Here is a 21,025-nt window from a genome sequence, read left to right on the forward strand (position 1 = left end):
ACTTAAATGAAGCATTTTTCCTCCCACCTCTTAAAAAAAAACGCTTTTTCAGTGTTAGGGTGAGAGGTTAAGTGTAAGAGTAGGATTAAGTTTAGGTTACTCTGAAGGCTAAGGTGAAGCTTTTAGAGATGAGTTTAGACAGGGCAAAGATATGAAAGTAGATAGTGAAGGTCATCAGAAGTATGTTGATGCAAACAGGTGTGTTTGTGTGTGTGTGTATGTATGTATGTGTGTGTGTTTTGTCAGACCAAAGCCCTGCTCAGTCTGTGGAGCTGGTTTCCCAATATACTGTATCCTCCTCAGTGGGAGATCAGCAGACATAAGCACATAATGACAGGAAGGGATGAGTCCAGCCTTAAGTCCCTGGTAGCAAAGAGAATTTTCCCACTCTGGATGTCAGCATACTCTTCCTCATCCTTCAGAAGCACTCCTTGTGCAGTCCAAACTAAGACATCTGACCTGCACCGATGGGACTTTCCCACCATGCTGAAAGGAAAAGTTCTCTTTGTTCCTGCTCAGAAGTGGATGGACAGGCTGTTTGGACGCCTACCCTCCTGTTTGATATTTCAGTTTAACGAGGTACGGAGGTGGCGTCTGTGGGATGGGATCATAGACCCAGACCCTGCGTCTTCAACCGTCTGCAAGTGTTACTGATTGTAAACGCTGCTGGCTATATGAACGGGCACTTTCAACAATGGGAAGAATTCATTGCCTATTGCAGAGCCAAAGAGCAACAGTTGTTTGAATCCCTCAAAGTAAAATTAACAAGCAATGAAGACCCTTTTAATCCCACCATCCTTCATTGACATTTTCACATGGACAGACCTGTATTGTGAAATGCAGTATGGATTTACTGCTGTTGTAAGCTTGACTATGTTTAGTTGGCTTGCAGGCGTTTGTTCGGAGGGGTCTTAACACCTTTGTTTCCAGACTCTGTTGGTAATGGATCAAGAGAAATAAATCACCTCCTCCTGTTAAAGTTTGTCTTTTTCTCCTGTCTTTCACAGATTCCCTTTGTACCCCCGAGGAGAGCGGTTTCATTTTGAATATGGTGTCTACTTACTCAACAAGAACATCGCCCAGGTGATATATTAACACACATTCAGCGCACAAATGTTTGCTACTAACAAGTGAAAGTTTTACTTAAGAATGGAAACTTATGACAAATTTGAGGACCTGAAAATTTTGAGAGAAGATAATGAATTCATAATTTCCACTTCTCAATCAATGTTTCTGTTTACATAGAGAAAATAGTCAAAGCTTTTTACCAAGAGTATCTACAGTGTTAAAAAACTGAGATTTGGAAAATAAAAACTATATAGGAACTAGTACATTCTCACAGCTAATGATATAAAGTCCATACTGCATACATAACTTTCAAAAGACAACTCCTATTTAGTGTTTAGGAAACTGTTATTCACTGATACATACACAAACTTGTGGAGTCACTTTTAAGGCTGGTTACATTCATAAATTTAATGATGTCAACAAGTCCCATGAAAAGACCAAAACCAACAATGTGTTAGTCCATCTCTCAATACTTCTGACTGCCATAGTTGCTTTCAGCCACAAGCCTGTTTGTATTTAGTGAAGACATTAATCTCAAAAAAACCTCAAAAAAACCAAAAAACATAAAAATAAAGTTTCCTTTTTGAAAAAGGCTAAATGATTCCCTGAAACAGCTGGTTACTGGGCACTCAAACAGGAGTGAACAGTGCATTTGTTGGGAACCATTTTCAGATGCAGATTTTGTTCTCTAGTGAGTATTTATGTAGCAGCTGGATGGTGTATGTGGGATCAACTACAAATAAACTACAATGCCCATGTTCATCATAATAATGGAACACATCACCCAGGGCAAAAATGTGGCTCCCTGATGTGTTTTTAGTCATGCTCGCAGCATGGGTCTATGGATGACAATGTTGATCAGTTGATCAGTCCACCGATTTGGTCAAGACTGATATATCTGAGCATCTGGCTGAAATTTGGCATACATATTCGTGTCCCCTTTATGATAAATTATAATCTCTTTGGTTCAGGTCAGAATTTCAATTTGTCCAATTCTTTGGCTTTTGACCAAATATCTGCAAAACTAATGAAATACATATCAACCTCCACTGTACTTTGTGTTTAGTGCTATTTAGCAAATGTTAGCGTGCTGTCATGGTGAACTGAGACAGTGAAGATGGCAAACATTATACCTGCTTCAACAACTGCATGTTAGCATTGTCACTGTTAGCATGTTAACTTTAGCATGTAGCTCAAGTTTAACCTCACAGAGCTGCTAGCATGACTGTAGACTCTTAGTCTTGTTAGTGGTTTTTAGACAACAATGGAGGTCTGTGGCACAGAGGAATAAGTGATATCAGTTTTTCACTACACAGACAGATGCTTTGTTGGTTTTGGTTTTTTCATGTGATTTGTTGACATTAAAGAAAATATAGAATATCACCAGACTTATCCTTTAAGGTGTCTTTGAAAGTGCAGATAGTCGCATCCTGAAATCTATTTATGTGTGTGTGGGTGGGTGACATTTGGCACATATGTTGAATTACTGCTCGAAATTGGTTTCTCCTTTCTCTCTCCATCACTCACAAACACAAACACCTCAGGGGAGGGTTGAACTCTCGACCTATCTGTGCTTATTAAAGTACACCTAATGTGATGACCTTGGTGACTCCCTCCATTCACCCCTCAAACATTTAGCACTGACTTTAAACAATTTGCATTCCATTCCCTGTTTTCCTCCTCGTCCAGCCAGGAATGAAGGGCCTCTCCACTGAATAGGACTAGGCAATTAGCACTAGCAGGTGGCTGACTTCAAACCACTGCACTTGGGGAGGTTTTAGTTCTAAAACCAGACCACAAGCTGCTAGCCAATATCCAAGTCTGCCATCTTCCCACCAGAGTCCAAGAACAAGAAAATATCAAGATAAGAAAATATTTGAGACCGCAAATGAAAATAAGTGCTGTCTGAAACCACCAAAGTGAAAGGCAGAGCCGCCTGTTGCGTTTTTTAAAAAGTCTCTCTGGATATAGTTTGTCATGTTTCTAAATTATGATTTGTCTGTGTGAAGAATCCAATATGAAGCCATTATTCAAGGTTGGTATCGTAGGTTGCTAGTTCGATGTATGTTGTTAGTAATGCTTAACTCTAATCACACACACGTTCCATCACTGCTTGACAGTTCAAGCACTATCAAGCCAGAGGTGAAATATTAGCTGGACTGAACTACTGAGGTCGGTATTATTTGATTAATGTTACTGTGCTATAATAACTGTCAAGATTGAACACACAGGCAAGTGTTTGATTGCTCACATATGCACACAAGCATGCGTTTTTACCACTGTGACTTGTAACAGACACAACCTTTAAGACCTGGCAAAAATTTTGCTGTGAAGCTCAAAGAAATTCTAGAAAATATTTTCATATGTCCCAGAAGTTGAACGGAAAATAGCTTGTAGCAATGATGTAATATGTATGTAAAATGTGGGATTATATATTTTTCAACCGACAGTAAGTATGCTGTGCAATATTTATACACCGGAGAGTGAGAGAAACTTAAATGCCCACGGCACAGTGTAAGCCGTATCTGCTTTTGAACATTTAGCGTGCAGTCACCCTCTCAATGCATATTCCTACCTTTCATCTCACATAGCCCCCACCCATATTCACTTTTTATCATAGCCACACATCATGATCTAAGCTCTCTGAGATTTAGATTTCATGACTCTTAACCATGTGCTGCCATCAGATGTAGCATTGCATGCTCAATCTTGCTGAAAGTTTAATTTGACTACTGATAGAACACACATGTTTGTGGCTCGAGGAGAAATAGTCTTTATCTAAATTTACTTCCTAGCAATAAAATCTAAAATAAATTACGTAATTTGTCAGAGCAGTGTTGGTGTCAAAAGTGTTCGTACAGTGATTTTCTGGTAGTCAAGAGGAGAACTTATTCTTTAAGAAATATGTTTTTTGCTCATCATAAAAATGGATGCCTCAATAAACCATAGTATGTATATATATATGGTGCTTCAAAGGAATCTTGTCCTCTTCAGATGAAAAATGAGGTCCAGACAGTCAGCATGAGGTTTTCACCTGCATCCATGAAACCAATGCAGAAAGATTCAAACTTAAACCATCTTAAACCAGATGTAAACCAGGTGTAACACATATGGGCACATGTGAGGAGTGTATGATAACTTTGTAAGGGCAATTTGTGGAATGATGAATTAATAAACATGTAATACTTCTTTCTTTATATAACCTCTGTTGGGGCTCATTTCTGTGAATCTCAGTGACAGAAAAGTAACTAAACGTAACTCATGCACATAGAAATAAACAAATTGTTCATTGCAGCATAATTCATATCTTTAATATAAGGTCACCTACAGAAAAACACTTCTTTTTCTTATTTTCACCAAAGCTGCAGTAACACGCTCTACTTTTAACAGCTTGGTGAGAGCATCAGTATTTTTACAGGATGATATTTCAGCTTTCATTCAAAGTGCCGTCTTATGCATTCCATGTGTGCCTGACTACATCCACGTTAGGGATGAGTTATCAGGTTGACTCCAAAACAATTTAACGGTGCCACATGAATAGTCCGGCTCCATATGAGAGTGATAGTAGACCATTGTTTCAAAACTGAAGAAGTGGTAAACATGTCACAGTCGATTACCTAGAACCCACCACAAACAGAGCTTCCCCACCTCGTGTTTGGTTGATTTCTGCACACCGCATTAGACTGTGTACTCCTGTGAGTCTGATCACTCAGTTTCTTGGATCACACATCACACATGTACAAGTTTTGTGAGTTAAAGGCCGGGAAATGCATGAAGCAACGGAATTCTTTCATGCTACATGTCATTTCTCCTTTATAATTAAATTAAATTAGGATTTCGTAACTTGGTCATTCTCAACTACTTTATCAGGGGCACTTTGTTTCACTCCTGCTCTGCTGTGTGTTTCTTGTTAATTTATTGGGGGTTTTACTAGGGAAATAACTGCCTTACTGACCCATACACATTTGGCCTCAGATTTTCGATTGCTGGCATGATTTACCAACAGACAGCGTTTTAGTCACAGCAGACAGTTATTATTTGTGTGTGGTTTTAAAAAAATTTCTTCTTTGAGCTAGGCAGCCACTGCACAGCTTGTTCAATGTCTGGCTATGTGATACAAAGCAGAGGTCTGGTTTCACAGCAGACCCGACTGGCTGGCTGATTGACTGGTTCGCCGACTGACTAGAGTCTGGGTGGGAGACATTAGCTGTCCATCTCTTATTAAATTGCCCTGTGTGGCTGTGTTTGAAAGTGATACAGGGAAGCTGGCGAAGGATCAGGGACACAGCGGGTTGACCCTGCTTTGATGTGGCAAAGGGAGACGTTTGCTTTTATTAGGCCTCATGTCATGGGTAAGGATGGGTGCTCAGAGCACCCTGGCTGTCAGGTGGTAACACACTCCTGTGTTGCCACTTTGGGTTAATTTGTTTGACAAAAAGAAGTTTAGAAAGGCTTCAAGGAATGTCTGGGTTGAAGCCCAGCCATTTTCTCCTTCTTATTTCTTTTGTAATCAGAAAATGTTGCAAAACCTGCAATGGCTGAGCAAGTCACTCATGTTTATGTGGAGACATTGCCATTTTTGTTAACATGCACATTTTCTCAGTCCCAGTTGAACCAATACCAAAACAGAGAATGTGTTGTTTACAGAGAATGTAATTTTTCTTTCAGCTTAGTTGTTAAATAAATGACATCTGGCTGCTGCTTTTCCTTGAAATTGTTGGCCAAAGGTATGTTAGTGGGCCTAGAGTGCCCATCCACAGGGTGGCACAAATGTTAAACCTGCCATTCCTCCATTCACAGAAACAAATTAGCCAAGTCAGTGTGGCTGACTCCAAAGGAAAACCAGCAGCCTTTTGTCTGGAGGCATGCCATGTGCTGCATTTCCTTATTCCCTGTGTTATCCACTAGGCTACGTTGTTGGGAAACAGGCATGTGGAGCTGATCAGATGACAACTGATGCTACACAAAATCTCCTGGTTTTTAGGCTTTTAGGAGGAGGGTGTGGGCACAACAATTAGTTCTCAGTCACCAAGGTTGGTGTATCATATTTTGTGGGCCTCAGGCACAGGAAACCAAGTATCTGGAATTAAAACAGCAAATCTGTTGCGGCCCAAGCAGGTCAGCTCAGGGGTCACCTTTATTTCTGTCTACTGGGGAAAGTCGTCTGTCTCCCACCTTCTTAGTCTTTTGGCAATTTCACACCATGATCTGCAGGCAGAGTGCCATACTGGTGGTCTGGAGCATACGTCAGAGCGCCTGTTGCCATTAAGAGTGGCAACTGTGGCTCCATAAAACATGGCTATGACTCATGGGGGAGCCGACTGTGTTTAGTGGTTAGTGGAGGTGGCAGCAAGCGGAACAGGAGCTGGTTGGCTGGAGGTATACTTGGGGAAGCTATTTGGAAAGGCTGTAAGTGCTCTAGCAGGAATAACCTTTGCTTAAATATGACAATAATAATGAAATAACTGTGTCAGATTTGGTCTCAGAATGTTGTGGTCACATGGTACGATCCACAGGCCACTTAGCCCAACACTAATTATAAAAATGTAGTTTTCAATGATGTCACACTTAAAGGGAGGCCTTGTTGGTTTGGGTACAGTACAACAGGACAACAGGAGAAATTATCCTTTTTTCCACTGACACTACTCAAACCACAGTTGACTGACCTGAACTGAAAAATGAGCTGGCTGGAGAGCTGTCTCTGTTTACTGTCATAAAAATTAATATGAAAATAAACAGTGCTGTATGTGTCATTAGGTAGGTTGAGGTGGCTGCGAGCAAACCCATTCACCTCATTCCTCTTCCGTTCACTTTGGCTCCTTTCTAATCCATTTCATCTTTGTTAATTCATATCTTCCATAGTTGAGGCCCTTCCTTCAGCTTTTCACCTCTGTGACAAAGCTCATGACCCCAGTCAATATAGATACGACGGAGTCTTGGCATAGCCCTTTTGCAGCCATTAGCTCATGTGATTGTGCTTCGATAAAAACCATATGACCCAAGCAAAGACATGCAAAAATTGAACATTACGCAGCTCCCTTCCACCTCATAACTCCCCTCCACCTCGGACCGAGTTGTCAAGACTGTTAAAATTCCCCAAAGAAAACTATCTCCAGCTATTACCTTATTTCCTTTCTTCTTTAGTGCGGATGTTGGAGATGGTACAGGGTCTACAACTGGGCTTTGTGAATACAGATGGCTCCCTATAGTGAAACAATATATGAAACCATACTTGCACTTGAACTCAGTTTTTCCACAGTTGACATTCCTGTACGCAGTTGTGTGTTTACTCTCTGTCAGTTCACAAGTCTGTGAATCAGAAATGGCTGTGTACAATGAGTGATTGTGTAATAGGCAAATGTAGGTTATCAAAATATGTGCTTCCTTCTTCTTAGTCTGATATACATATTCTGGACAGTAAATGCACAGGACTGTTATCTCAGTTTCTTTTGTCACATGTTTTGCAAACTTTTCCTTCAGTTATATTCAAGTTTTTATAGTACATGAGTATTGCACCAAACAAGATTGAATGAGATAGCAGTGATAGCTGTAATGTGTCTGAACCTCTATCCTTAAACTACTTGAGAAGCCTTTATGGGAAAAACAATCGTAGCTGACAAAGATCCACCATTTAATCGTCAAAGCATTGCTCCCAGGAGAAAGGTTCTGCTCTATGTGGTCATATCTGTAGTATTTATCACCATTTTCCACTTGAATTCCCTTGATTGAGAAGAAAACACTACAGCCTATTTCTCAACAGGATCTTTCTGAGAATTGGAACACTTTTAGACGAGACTATTCCAGGTTTCCCTCAGAAGCCTGTTGGTCTTTCTCTCCTTGTCCAGCTGAGGCTTGCGGTTCATGACTCACTTCTCAGTGCGTTCCAGAGAGCGTTCCAGAAAAAAAGAAAGAAAGAAAAACAGGCAATTACATCTCCACTGTCCCCCTTGAACAACAGCAGTCATTCTTCTGTCCAGCCGCCTCTGCAGAAACCTCATCTCAACAAACAGACTCCTCGATGTTCAGAAATCATAATGCAGCCCACTGTACGCTGTTTGTTTACCTGAACCCAGGACCACGGCTCCCCAGATGCTGCCACCATCTCTACTCTAAGACAGACGGGCCTGGAAGTAATCAGGCCATTTCAACCGCCTGCTGCCACTCATTGTCTTCATCCTTCCATAACAGCCACATCCGTTTTCCATTTTACAGGGATTGATATGATAAAACACATAATGGGCGGGACAGGCACCAGAAAATGCAGTGCCAAGTCAACGTAATATACCTCACTTTCACTCTTAACAGGGAGGAGGAAAGAAGAAATGAGGTACCAAGTGAAGTTCTCTTTTAAACAAAGCCATAAACATGTCTGTTTTTGCTTTAGCCAAGTGAAGAATAGCTTGAATCTGTATGTTTTGAACGTCATTTCCCATATGGCCACATGCTTTACAAATGTTGGATAATCATCCCCTTACATCTAATAGAAGATAAGTTATAGACTACACTTTTGACAATATGTTTCGTGTTTGAGTGCCATTAAGGTGTCACTTTTAACAAGATCTCTGTACTCCGCTGACAGTAAAAAGCACTTCATTAGTGTACTTTATTTATTACATTTCAAGCAAGAAATTATTCTTGGCGGATTGTAAGTGGGTTCAATTGAGAGTGAGATTAACAGCCTGACATGACCAGAGACAGTAGGCTGATGGTTGCCTGCTCTCCCCCTCAGATGATTGATGCAAAGAGGAAGAAGAGAAAGGGAAGTCCCTGTTCCAATGATACTACAACTAAGATTAGATGTGTCAAAAGGTTTGCTCTGTTATTTAATTTGGATTGTGCATTGTATGTATTGGACAGACACTATCTGAATTATTATGATAGTAGAAGCGAATGTTTCCATGAAATGCAAATTATTAGTGAATTATCTTCAAATGTCATAGTTTCTATGTTTAATGTTCCCTGTAATTACATTATGTATATATCCTCACATTTTTATAATAAGCATGAAGTAGCAATAACCAGTGCTGCCAGCGCTAAATGAACTGATACATGTTTTGAGACTGAGTCGGGAGCATAAGTTGTGATCTGTGTATCTTGGCCCAGGCTGAGCAGGAGATGTGTGAGTAGAAACTTGACCAGCTCCCCGCACTGCTACAGGAAGAATTGCTACCGAGAAATTACTTTCAGATAAGAACTATTCTTCAGCTCTGAAGAAACAGCCTGTAGGAAAAATGCACCCAGTGGTTTAGTCGTCCTGTGGTTCTCCTTGTTCAAGCTATCTATTAACCAAACCCAGACCTTAACGTACACCTCTCTCTATGCCCATGGGTTTTCATAGCCTTACTGTGTGGTCCCTGTTTTCCATCACAAACTTTTGTTGTTAGCTACAGCTTGCATCCAGTGCCACTTATTGGCCAGAGTGAGTCTCTGGTGGAATCCCTTTTTACAACCAAAACTAGGAGCACCCTTTTTCCATAAACAAATATTCGCCATATACTGCTATATCAGGGAGATTGTGGAAAGGCGGTAGTACATCTGTGGTGCTGTGCTTGTAAAGCCTTAACCGCCCGGCCTCAGGTTCTGTTTTCGATAAGAAAGAATTGATGGATGCTCCAGAGCTGACCGGTACAATGAAGAGAGTGGTCTTTGTAGTCTGTCAGCTCCCACTTGCCGTCGGCCTCTAAGTTGCGATTTATAAGCAGGTCTCAGACCGCACTTGTAAGTGTATGTCACAGTTCCGTGGTTTCCAGCTTTGGGCGTGTGTACGTAGTGAGGCTGTCAGTGCGCTGCGATTATGCCTGAGCTCCAGGGTTTTATGGGAATTCCTCTGGACAGCCACCTATGACTTTATGAAACACTTAAATTCGTCTAATTGAATTTCCACATTTTGTGGTTTGCAGTCCCAGGTTTGTCCATCACCACAAAGAGGAACCAGAGCTAGTTCCACTAAATATAAGGGTAAAAGTAAATGCTAATCCTGCGTCTGTGTCTGTATATATGTGTGTGTGTGTGTGAGTGTGAGAGAGAGAGAGTGATTGGAGAGAATTTCATATGTGCAAAAGTATTCAGCTTTCGTTGGTTATTTAAGCTTTGACCAATGTTGGTGTCTCTAGGTAGCTAAGTCAAGCCAAAATTTTATGTTATTTGCAGAGATTGATGAAGGCAAAGACGTCAGTGGGCAGAGAGGGACCAGTACTGCTAGTATAATTTATCTCACAACATCAGAATGACGAGATCAAGAAGATACATCAAGTGGCATGTGTCATTTGCTTTTACAGTATGTATCGTCTTTTTATAATCAATCAATTTAATCATGTTACGATTATCATCTTAGAATCTCGTCATCAGTCTTCTTCCCGCAGGTCAGACTGTACATTTTGCTGGCAAAATGTTCTGGCTGTTTGGAAAGTGTTGGCTGCTCTGCTCCATCATTTACTTAATAGTGCGTCTGCAGTTTCCAGCTGGTTGGAATTTGTAGCTGAGGCCTGTTTGTTTGGAGTCTGCTCTCCTGTTGTCTCACTACATGCTACGCTACTCTGCTTTGGCACAGAGGCCTCTCTAAAGTCCCTTCACTCACAGATAACTCCTTGAAAAGTTTCTATGGTAATATCAAAAAATGTTGGCCTGAGTCAGGGAGTAATGACAGAACAAAGGAAAGTAACTGTCAGTAGATAAAAGGAAAGAGAGAAACCCATCAGACAGTCCATGGCATGCTAAGTAGGTTCTTTTAGTCTTCACTGGAGGTTATATCTCCTCATTTGATCATAGTTATGTCATTGTGTGTTCAGATATCTGCAGTAAGGTCCATTCTGTGTTTCTCTTGGGGTAAAATAGAGTGAAGTTGGACCAAGGCACACAAACAAAAGAATTCTCTCTGCTTGTGGGCTTTTTCTGGGCTGGCCAAGATCAGCTCCTGGGGCCCAACTTGTCATATGAATCCAGAGGGCAGAGACCAAGTATATTTTATGTCAGCAAGTTTAGAAAAACTTGTTTTTCTTGTTAATTCATCAAACCCTGTGTGCTGTCATGTTGGTGTTTGGGAGTAGAGGCATTCAATCATGAGCACAGACCTTAGTAGGGCTCAACGACATTAAACAGCTCTTAGAATAAAACAATGCTGGCCCCATCTGGTCAGTATTTGAAAAAATATCAGCCATCCTGGCTCTGTGTTAGCCCCTCTATCCAGTGCTGTTCCTGCTTCCATGTGGATTTCATTACAGCCCGTTGACTCTGGCCAATCGGCAGCTTTTCATCTGCATTAACACAGCGGCTCTGGACCGCAGAGTTTTTTCAGTGGCACTCATCATCTAGCAAGACAGTCGATGTCTCCTTTTCTCAATTTGGCTTTGTCAAGTTAATCCAGTATTAGTCGCTTTCGCTGAACGTCAGTCGGTCCAACACTCCCCTCCACCAAATAAACTCTCACCTCATTAGGGTAGTGTCTCTCTATCACCCCTGATGTCAGCCTCCATTACTCTGCCAGGACAACAGGATATGGGTGGGGTGTCCTGGCTGTCATGTCATCATCTCTGCCATCCAGCCACAGCTTTCTCTTTATTAATGAAGCGCCTGTGATGAGCCCAGGCCTGTTGTCCCAGAGGCCACATAATCGTTTCACAGTTATTGGAGAAAAGGGGCTAAGAGGCTCATGAAAGCAGCTGTTAAATAAACACCGGCTCAAGTTAAAAAGAAGGCTGCAAGGAGGCCCTTTTATTCTTTTTCGTCAAAAATAATTAGTGTAAGCTGTTTTCTTTTCTAAAATATACAGAGAATACAGAGAATTTTACTTGGCTCACATGGTTTAGAGCCAGGTAAGTTACTGGTAATAACAATATAGGCCTATATGATACAAAGACATGCAAGATATAATATTAAGTGCAACAACAGATTATCGACATAAACCTTCACACACACATTCTATATCAAGATTAGCATAGAAAGCTGAATTAAGGTAGTAGTAGTTAAGAAAGTAGTTAATTTATTTTCACATAGAAGTCTGAGAAGTGACAGTCACTACACTAAAGGTTAGTACTAGTTATATGTAAGCTTATGTCATATATTTAGATTCAGTTTGATTACATCTGTTTGTTGTCGTGTTCCAGGTTATTACTCTTCCATGCTGACGCCAAACAGGCACTTCAAAAGTTTTAGTGGATAAATTATTGCCACCGCTGTTGTTGTCCTCATGGAAACAGACCTTTCTTAAGTTGAAACATGTCTCAGCCAAGTCGTAGGCTCATGCCTTTCAGAGCAATTAGGATGCTGTCCACAGAAACGGCACCATGCCGTAGCTAAGTATGCATCCAACTACAAATATAAACACAAATGCACATGTTGTAATTATATTATGTCAGCGCATGTGTTTGGCTTTTATGTGTTTGGAGCCTGAACCTCACAACCGTTAAACAGTCGGAGTGAAGCAGATTGGAGTTATTCTTGAGAGTGCGTAAGAGGGAGAGTATTAGTTCTTGCTATGGCTGTGAGAACTGAGCAGCCAGAGAAGTTCACCTGTCAGCAGCCCCGTCATAATTCTTCTGCTCCATCCTTGTTGAAAAGGAAAGCTGCTCGGTATTCTCCATCAGACGGTCTCAGCCAGTCTACACCAATTGGCCAGTCTGTTGCCCACAGAGTTACAATCAATACATTCACCTGATTCAAGGTGCTATGTGAACAGATGTTTGGATTTTTTGTAGATTGGTTTTGTATTATTTCACTCGGTCTAAGTTTTATTTTGTCAAGTTTCATTAAAGCATCTGATAGAATCTGATAGTTGTACTTTTTTAGGTTAATAATAAAAAGACAGATGATAAAGTACAACAGCTAGGTGTTTTGAAACTGTAAGTTTATATGAATTGGGTGTCATAAGAGAGCTGCATTGACCCGTATTTCACTTTAACCCTCAATTCCATTCAGCAGTGGCCTTCTTCCAGCTCATTAGAGAGTCAGAAAGCACACATTCAACCTCACACTCTTTTTCTCACAGAATTATTGGAATAATCTACATAGTTGGCCACCAAAAGCGTGGGGGAAAAAAAACTTCACCACACAATAGCTATTTGTTTCTTGTTGATTGTTCTGTCTCAGCTTCTCACTTCAAGTCCTAACCGGATTTGTTTCATGGAGAATTAGGCCGCATTTTTAAAAAAATCCATGTTACCATCTATGCATTTATTGAGTTTTTACGAAAACCTCTGTAGCTGTTTGGCTTTTTTTGTTTTTGTCTTTTTTTTGGAGAAAAGCAAGACACATAAAGCAGAGGTTCATAATTACACCTAACATGCGTCTGTAAAAGGAAAAAGCAATATTATGAGTTGTTTTTATTTTACTGCGCAGGGATTCCATACATACCATTTATGGTGCAAATTTAAAGGGTAGGGGATGTTATGTATGTTTATACTGAAATATGTTAAGAGTATATTTTTGTGTGGCTGTAGCACATGGAGGCTGGCAGCAGCTGGAGAGGAAGTTGAGCAAATGAATCTAATCATTGTATCTCAGGCAAACAAATTAAGAGCTGTGAGCTGTTATTAAGTACAGAGTTGAACAGGCTGAACTCTGGACAGCACTCCGTCTGAGGACATTACGAACTTGGATCCGCCAGTCTAATCACAGATTACACCTCCTTATCTGATTTAAGACAAATAATGCAGCAAACACTCCACATGGGATTTTGATCAAATATTGCATTGCTTTCCAGGTACAAACTAATATTGTATACAGTAGATTCAGTTGATCCGTGGATTGTAAAAACCAGGCCCTGATTGTAAACAGTCACTCATAAAATGATTTTTTTTCTCTATTGGACTATGACTGTTTCAATTCCAAACACTGAAGCCCATTCGTAGTGCAAAAAAAAAAAAAAAAAAAGTTTTAACATCCTTAACACTATGCAGGGTCACAGTTGAACAAACCCAGATGACCAGAGAATGCTCCAGGCTGTCCAAAGTAAACCGGACACAGCCTATACTCACAGCCTATACCATGGCAGGTTTTAATTTGATACTCAGGGCCAATGAAGGAGACAGCCAAGTGTTTTTCTTTTCTTTTATTTATTGTACCATTATGCTGCTTTTAAATTTTTATCCCCTTCTCAGAAAAAATCATTTTCATGCACTACTGTATTTGCTGAACATGCACTGCATTTTACAGAATAATTTGTTCACAGTCAAATTTGTGACTCAAGAGTCTGTGACTCTAAATAGTAAATTTACTTGTCTCAATTTGTTTAACTCATGCTGAGTCATTTCTGTCATTTCCTTTTGCTAACAGAGTAGAACTCAACCATCTTACTGTGTAATATCACTGAAATCCCATTTTAATTTAACACTGTTTGGTCTTTGGTACTGTTGAGTGTAACTGAAATCAGTGCAAAACAGAGCTTACCTTTTATACCATATTTCACATAAGCTGTTCTTTTTCCATCTAATATTCTCATATAAAAGTTCTTTCTGAAGCATAGTGTGGACTTTGTCTTTGCCACTGGCTCTTGGAAAGCTGACTGCAATCTCAGATCTATTCTGCAAGAGTTCAGGCATGGTTGATCTGTCAGCTTACAACTAGGATGCCTGCTAATACTTAATATGTTCACAACCCTATCCTGATGGCTCTACCTGGCTCACACACAAACACACATTTACAAAGATACACGCAAAAAAAAAAAGTCTTACCAAGCTGCACTGTGTCCTGTGTGCATGAATGAACACGTATATTGCATGTGATACATAGCTTAATCCCTCTCCATGTGGCTAAATGAAAGATCTCTCGTCTCCCGAGTTATACTTTTATCCTCACCAACCCAAATTCCTCCACGGAGCAGTTTGACGCTGCATATTTTATCCTGGTAGAATAGCAGCAGGATCTGGTTGAAAATCCCTTTGAACTCTGTGAAATATTGGAAGTCTAAGCTTTAATCTGGGGCTCTCTGGTTACTGTTTTGATAGGGCATGTAGTTGGCCAGTCAGTTGCAATGTAGGCCAGACGTTGTCATTTTACTGTCATCAAGGTTGTATTCATGCATGACAAATAGTTTTTATGAGGGGAACTGAAGTAGGTTTACAGTGTTATTTGCCAGATGCAAAATTTAGTTAATTTTATGTTGTAAGAATCAGTGAGAAACCACCAAATTGAAGCCCACATCAGTTATTATTCATTCTTCATTCTGGCTTATGGCTCACTCACATTTTCAACTTGTTAAAATAGAACGTTAAAATAAGCAGACATTTGGATAAGTAGCTCTCAACAACCTTCACTTTGAAAGCAATATATTTGAAAGTTGGTAACTCAGACAGATGGGGAGGAATGTACACAGTCTGCCAGCCCAAGCTTTCCCTGTGACCTCCTGTTCCCTGGTAATGCTAATAGAAAATCTTAGTCGTAAAGCCATCCACAAAATAAAGAGGAAACGAAAAATAATATGCCCATTCACAAGGAGTGGAAGAGGGTTAGAGAGAAATTGTGGGCAGCATGAAGCCAGGATAGGCACCTGCCCACAAACCATATATTCATCCTCCTCTCTGGCCGACTATTTTCCTAGGGGCCTTGTGGAAACACAACACACATATAAAAAAAGATTTTCCTTGTAAAATACCACAACACTTTTATTCCAAATAATAAAATGAGTGTGATCAGACAGGCTAAAATTAAAATAATGTTTTAATGACTCTTATTTGGCAGCTTTATTTAAAGGGCATGCTACAACTAGGGCAAAGTTTGCTGTGTTTGTTCAGGAACACTTTCCCCTTTAATATATCTTTCCATGCTATGGAGAAGACATTAAACCTATCCTCCATTTCCCTCAGCTCACCCATCTCACATCTTGCGCCCTTCACTATTTGGCACCATTTGCTATTCAGACCACAAACGTTTGTGGCTTCCCTCACGAACAAGCTGCGTATGCTTTGAATTTCAAACTACAAAGTACTGAATTAGCATATTCTCCAAGGTGTGCCTCACCCATGCACCAGGAGTCCTTGTGAGAGCTGCCATGGAGGATTGATGATGGTCCTGCATGCCAATACTGCTAACAGGAAGTTGACCTCAGTGTTGTGACTTCACACACTGGGTCAGCCCGTGTGGGTGTTGGGTTACTGGTACTGCAATAGCTCGGTTCCAGTGTTACAGTGGCAAGGGTTATTAGCCCTGAGGGTCAGAGTGGCCCTCAAGGATGGTGGCTTTTCCAATAGGTGTCACTGTAGCACATCAGAGTCATTGGCCTCCTATACTGACCAGCCTAAACACAGACCAAACAACCACAACATGAAAGGATCTCATTAAAACTGTGGGTATAGCAGTGCCCACCTTCGACCCTCCCGGCAGTGACTGAGGTCAGAGGGGACTAACATTGGTCTCTTGTCACCGGTGGTCTCCCTAAGTGAATTTCCTATTCATCTCACACAGCCTATCCCGTAATTATGTAAATCTGTTGACTGAATTTGGCGGCAATACGATACTCGGTAAAGTGTAACAACAAGTAATGCGATGGAAGAATCTGGTTTGAATTAGGGCTGCATTTGAATCGGACCCGAGCGCAGTGAACACTCCACACCTGTATTATATTACCACAGAAAGGAGGGGAGAGCAGAGAGAGTAAAAGGAGAGAGAGTGCAGAGTTAAAGGATGTTAAATGAAGTGGAAGGACCTTGAGTACGCAATATTAAAAACTGTTTTATTACATGCTTGTTTGAAATAGCAACAGAGACAGGAAGTACAAAGATTATTACATTTTACCTGTTAAGGAAGTGCTTAAACACATCGTATAGTATGAGCTATGCAGTCAAGCAGTTCTCATGGACACGTGAGTATTAGGTTTACTTATGTTCTTAAACATCTTACAGTGATAAGGCCGCTGCTAAAGTCAATAACTTAGTCAAACACCATAATCTTAAACACGCTGCCCAACTATCTGCTATCTAATCTTCTAGAGGTGTGGATATATTTATGAAAGTGAAAGGTTTTATGTCTTGAACATCATGAGAGGACTCTTAGAGGTAATTAATGTCAAAGTTGCAGTGAGTATTTCTCAGCCTGTAGCTCAAAATGACTGTGAAGGTTTGATAAAACAGTTGTCCAGCAATTTCACCCAATTTCAGGCTTTCAGATTTCCCTCTCCGACTTGGAACGAAAACCAAATTACACTTCATCACCAGACATTAAGCTGGAGTTCTGCTCTAACTGTCTTGCTCACATGTCTGCTTCGTAGATCAGTTACAGGCCACTGTAAGCAGGCCTAAAACCTGTAGATGATAGAGGCTGATAAAAATTCTAAATGATTAACCCATGACTTTCATTCAACACAGAACCAGCCCTGTTACATCTCTTCAAATAGCTGTTAACAGTTAGCTGCATGTCAGTTGTGCTAGTCGCTTTGAAGGTTCTTATTGTTGCTCCTCAATGTAAACACTTCCTTGTTTACATTGAGGACTGCTCAGCAGATGAATGGGCTTTGATTGCTAAAACCATCTTGAAAGCGCTCTTTATCTGTTTTCCAGCAGCCACTGTAAGCTTATATCTAAAATTCTGAAATGATTTGTATGTTTGAATTGAAAATCCATCATAAACAAACTGGAGCATTTGACATCAATTTACCTTATTTATCACTTGTGCTGACACATTTCTGAAATAGACAGGAGCATTTTATCAACAGTTAACAGTTCATCAACCGGTCAACTTTTAATGTTGACTTAAAATCTTATAATGGCTTGAAACACTTGATCCAACATCTTTCCAATCAAGTTTCTGGCAATGGAAATCTTGTGTCACTGGTGAACTCCACAGCTTCAGCTCTGTTCTTTTCATTTGTCTGACTGTTTTATTTGAAAGGGATTTATCTTATGTTCCTAGTGCTAAAGAGTTCCCATATACTGTAGCTACTTGTGTGTTGGAGGATTACTTCCTCAGAACATTCCTATGAAAATAAACACCACACATAGAAGAGGTAATGATGTGATACTTTGTTGATCCTTCTTTTCTCTCTTGTTTGCCCTTTGGAACGTTTGAAGCCAGGCCATTTGGATGAACAAGGATTTCTCCAACCATTAGGCCACTGCCCTACCCATTACGTCCTAGTGTCAACAATTGAGATTGGCATTAGAAGAGTCTAAATGTAATCTAACCAGGTGGAAAATTTAAGAAATGAAACACCGTGTTGTAATCTTAGCTCAAAATTTAGCACGGAAAATAAATTTTACAAGTCATGTATGATTGTATTCACCATTCGCTAGAGACAGCAGGGATTCTTCGCTGTAAATATGTGGGAAGATATTTTCTGTGGTAAGCAAACGCGTGTGGTGTTTATGAATCCTGATTCTCAGTTTGTCTCAAAGACTGGATGATGATGACTGTGGCACGTACTCAAGGCCAGAAAACTGTTCCGAGTTGAAGGGAAGTGAATTTCTGTTGTGAATGAATTATACGACTCTAGCCAGACTCAAACAACTTTTCAGCCCTGCTCTGTATATTTATTGAGACACATGAAAGGCTACAGCAATTAATCAAGTTGGATTTCATATTCCACGCTGTACCACATGATTGTTGAGGTTTGAGCCTACATTGCACCATGTGAGGTATTACCTATCATTGGGCAATGCAAAGCTGAAAATGTAAAACGTAAAAACATTAGGATACCGACAAAAGACAGCTCGAAATACACATCAAAGGAAAACAGTAGATTAAAAATGAACATATTATCCTCACGTTCTCTTTCCGCTGTAAAACATCTTTATAGTCATTCTTTCACTCGCTGTCACAGCTCCCATCTGCAGCCATTTTGTCTCAGCCATTTTGTATCTGTGCTGGTCAACATTTCAGTTTAATTTATTTAGTGGATGAGTGAAGGCTGTACAGAATGAGTTCCATTATATGCCAAGGATAGACCAGATGGGTGGAATCATAGATGCACCGCACTGTAGCAAACATAATCAACCATTTCAAATCCACCAGTGAGCTAGAAAGAGCCTTTCAGACAAGGAATTCTGTTTGATAAAAATCAATTGAAGTCATGAAAAAACTGACGGCAAAATACTTGGAAGAAAATGCATATAAGATCAGAAAGTACAATTTTAACAAACGTAAGGAGCGAATGAATATATTATTTAGACTTTTACACAGTGTTCCTCTAGAGCCTTTTTTACGTGATAGCAATGGACAAAATGCCTAGAGGTGTGTGTGTGTGTGTGTGTGTGTGTGTGTGTGTGTGTGTGTGTGTGTGTGTGTGTGTGTGTGTGTGTGTGTGTGTGTCTTAACCTTCATTTTTTACCCAAAAAATATTCCTCTTGTGGCTACATGTGCCTTGGTAAATGTTTCAGTATGTATGTAAGTTTTAACCTCCGTGTTTAGAAATAATGTTTTTGTAATTGGTTCCTGGCATTTGTGCTACAGCTGCCAGAGAGAAGCCATGGGACAAACTAATGGCTGCCTTTTCTCACATTTTTTGTTCCAAGTAAAGGGGGCTTTTGGGGTGAATAACAACTACATTTCTTGATGATAATTCCTTAAAATTGTGATGCAAAGGCAATTTTATTGATTACCCCCAAGCGTCGGCTGATTGGCTATGTACCTTAACATATCCTAACATTAGCAATACAGTTAAATTATGATAAAATAGGTGTATATACGTTTGAATGGCACATTTAAATGTGTGTACACTCTGTCTGTATTTATTTATTTAAAATTAAAAATGAGAATTATTTAGAAATCATGTTGCCTGTTTGGGGCCAGTTTGAATGTAGAAGAAGGGTTTTTATTTATTTATTTTTTTTATAATTTTCTTGTTATTTTTTTCCAAGACTCATAGCTACAAACACTGCAAAGGGGAAAGTACAGTTCATGTTGTAAAGACCAGTTGCCATGGTACCTACGTAATTTTCACTTTCCGGTTCAGTTAGCAGGGCGAGAATTCAAAAATAATTTATTGTTTTCTTCAAGCACAGCTCTGTTATATTGTACGTCTTGTGTTACAATGAATACACTGTATAACACAAAAATGTATGAGCTCTGGCTTTGCAGTTTGACCACAAAAGATAACGCCAATGCTTTAATTATTCTGGACAAACCGAACTGTTTATTGAAACGTCAAAACAATAGATCAGATGGAGATCTCAGCATATGTAAATACAATGTTCTAACTTTTGCACTATATCAGCCCACTGAGGTGAATGACTTGTTTATTTCCTCAAAGCTGGACCAAACTTTCGAATAGTTGCCAACAGTTTTGCTGGCAAACAGAAAAGAATATGTCGATCAAAAGATCTTACGCTTGTGTGGCTCACAGAGCTGTAAATAAAAATTGATATAATTGCATCGACGTGTCACTGTGAGTTGCTTACGCTAAAACATGGGACGTAAGAGGATTAAAAACAACATACACAAATATAACAATTATAATAAGAGGAGTAAAACTTCACCTGCTGCTATGAAAAAAAGTTGGCACTTGCAGTGTAGTGTGGAGGAATCATCTGCAGGCAAATTCAAATAAAAATCAAATGAAGTTGTGAAAAAAAAATTTGGCTAGAGCTGAAAGCTCTTTGAGCTTAATCATGAACAAAACATGAACTTTATGTGGGGCATGTGGTTTCATGTGCCAGCCAAACAGCTCCAATGGACACTGTAGATGTCCAAAAGCTGCTCTCACAAGCCAAGAAACTTTTGATTATTGACCGTTTTATTGAATGTCTCACTTGAATTATGTGTTAAAATCTTTGACAAATGGCCCATATACCACCCGCATCAGTCCAAACAGAGGTGAAAACAGCATAAGCTAAAAAACCTAAGTATGGGACATTAAAGTTTAATAATATATATTTTATAATACTATTATTATATATAGACTCATTGATGTGCCAGGTTTTAGTATATAGCAATCAGGCAAATGTTAGTGCTTTGCAAAAACTAGTAAGTTGACTGACCATTTGTTTGCCATGCAGGTTCCTGAAACACAGTTCGCTTCAGCCTAATAATTAAC

The 21,025-nt window shown here is 39.9% G+C and overlaps 1 protein-coding gene across 1 annotated transcript in view; it reads left to right on the forward strand.

Annotated features, from left to right (window-relative positions):
* Positions 1–21,025, forward strand: part of uvrag (UV radiation resistance associated gene) — an 86,734-nt gene that overhangs the window by 44,341 nt on the left and 21,368 nt on the right. Inside the window, exon 13 of the mRNA XM_042431936.1 lies at positions 1,008–1,083. Coding sequence (XP_042287870.1) covers positions 1,008–1,083 — 76 coding nt within the window. The remainder of the gene's footprint in view (positions 1–1,007; positions 1,084–21,025) is intronic.

Source organism: Thunnus maccoyii, chromosome 13, assembly GCF_910596095.1.
Source record: "Thunnus maccoyii chromosome 13, fThuMac1.1, whole genome shotgun sequence".
Taxonomy (NCBI): domain Eukaryota; kingdom Metazoa; phylum Chordata; class Actinopteri; order Scombriformes; family Scombridae; genus Thunnus; species Thunnus maccoyii.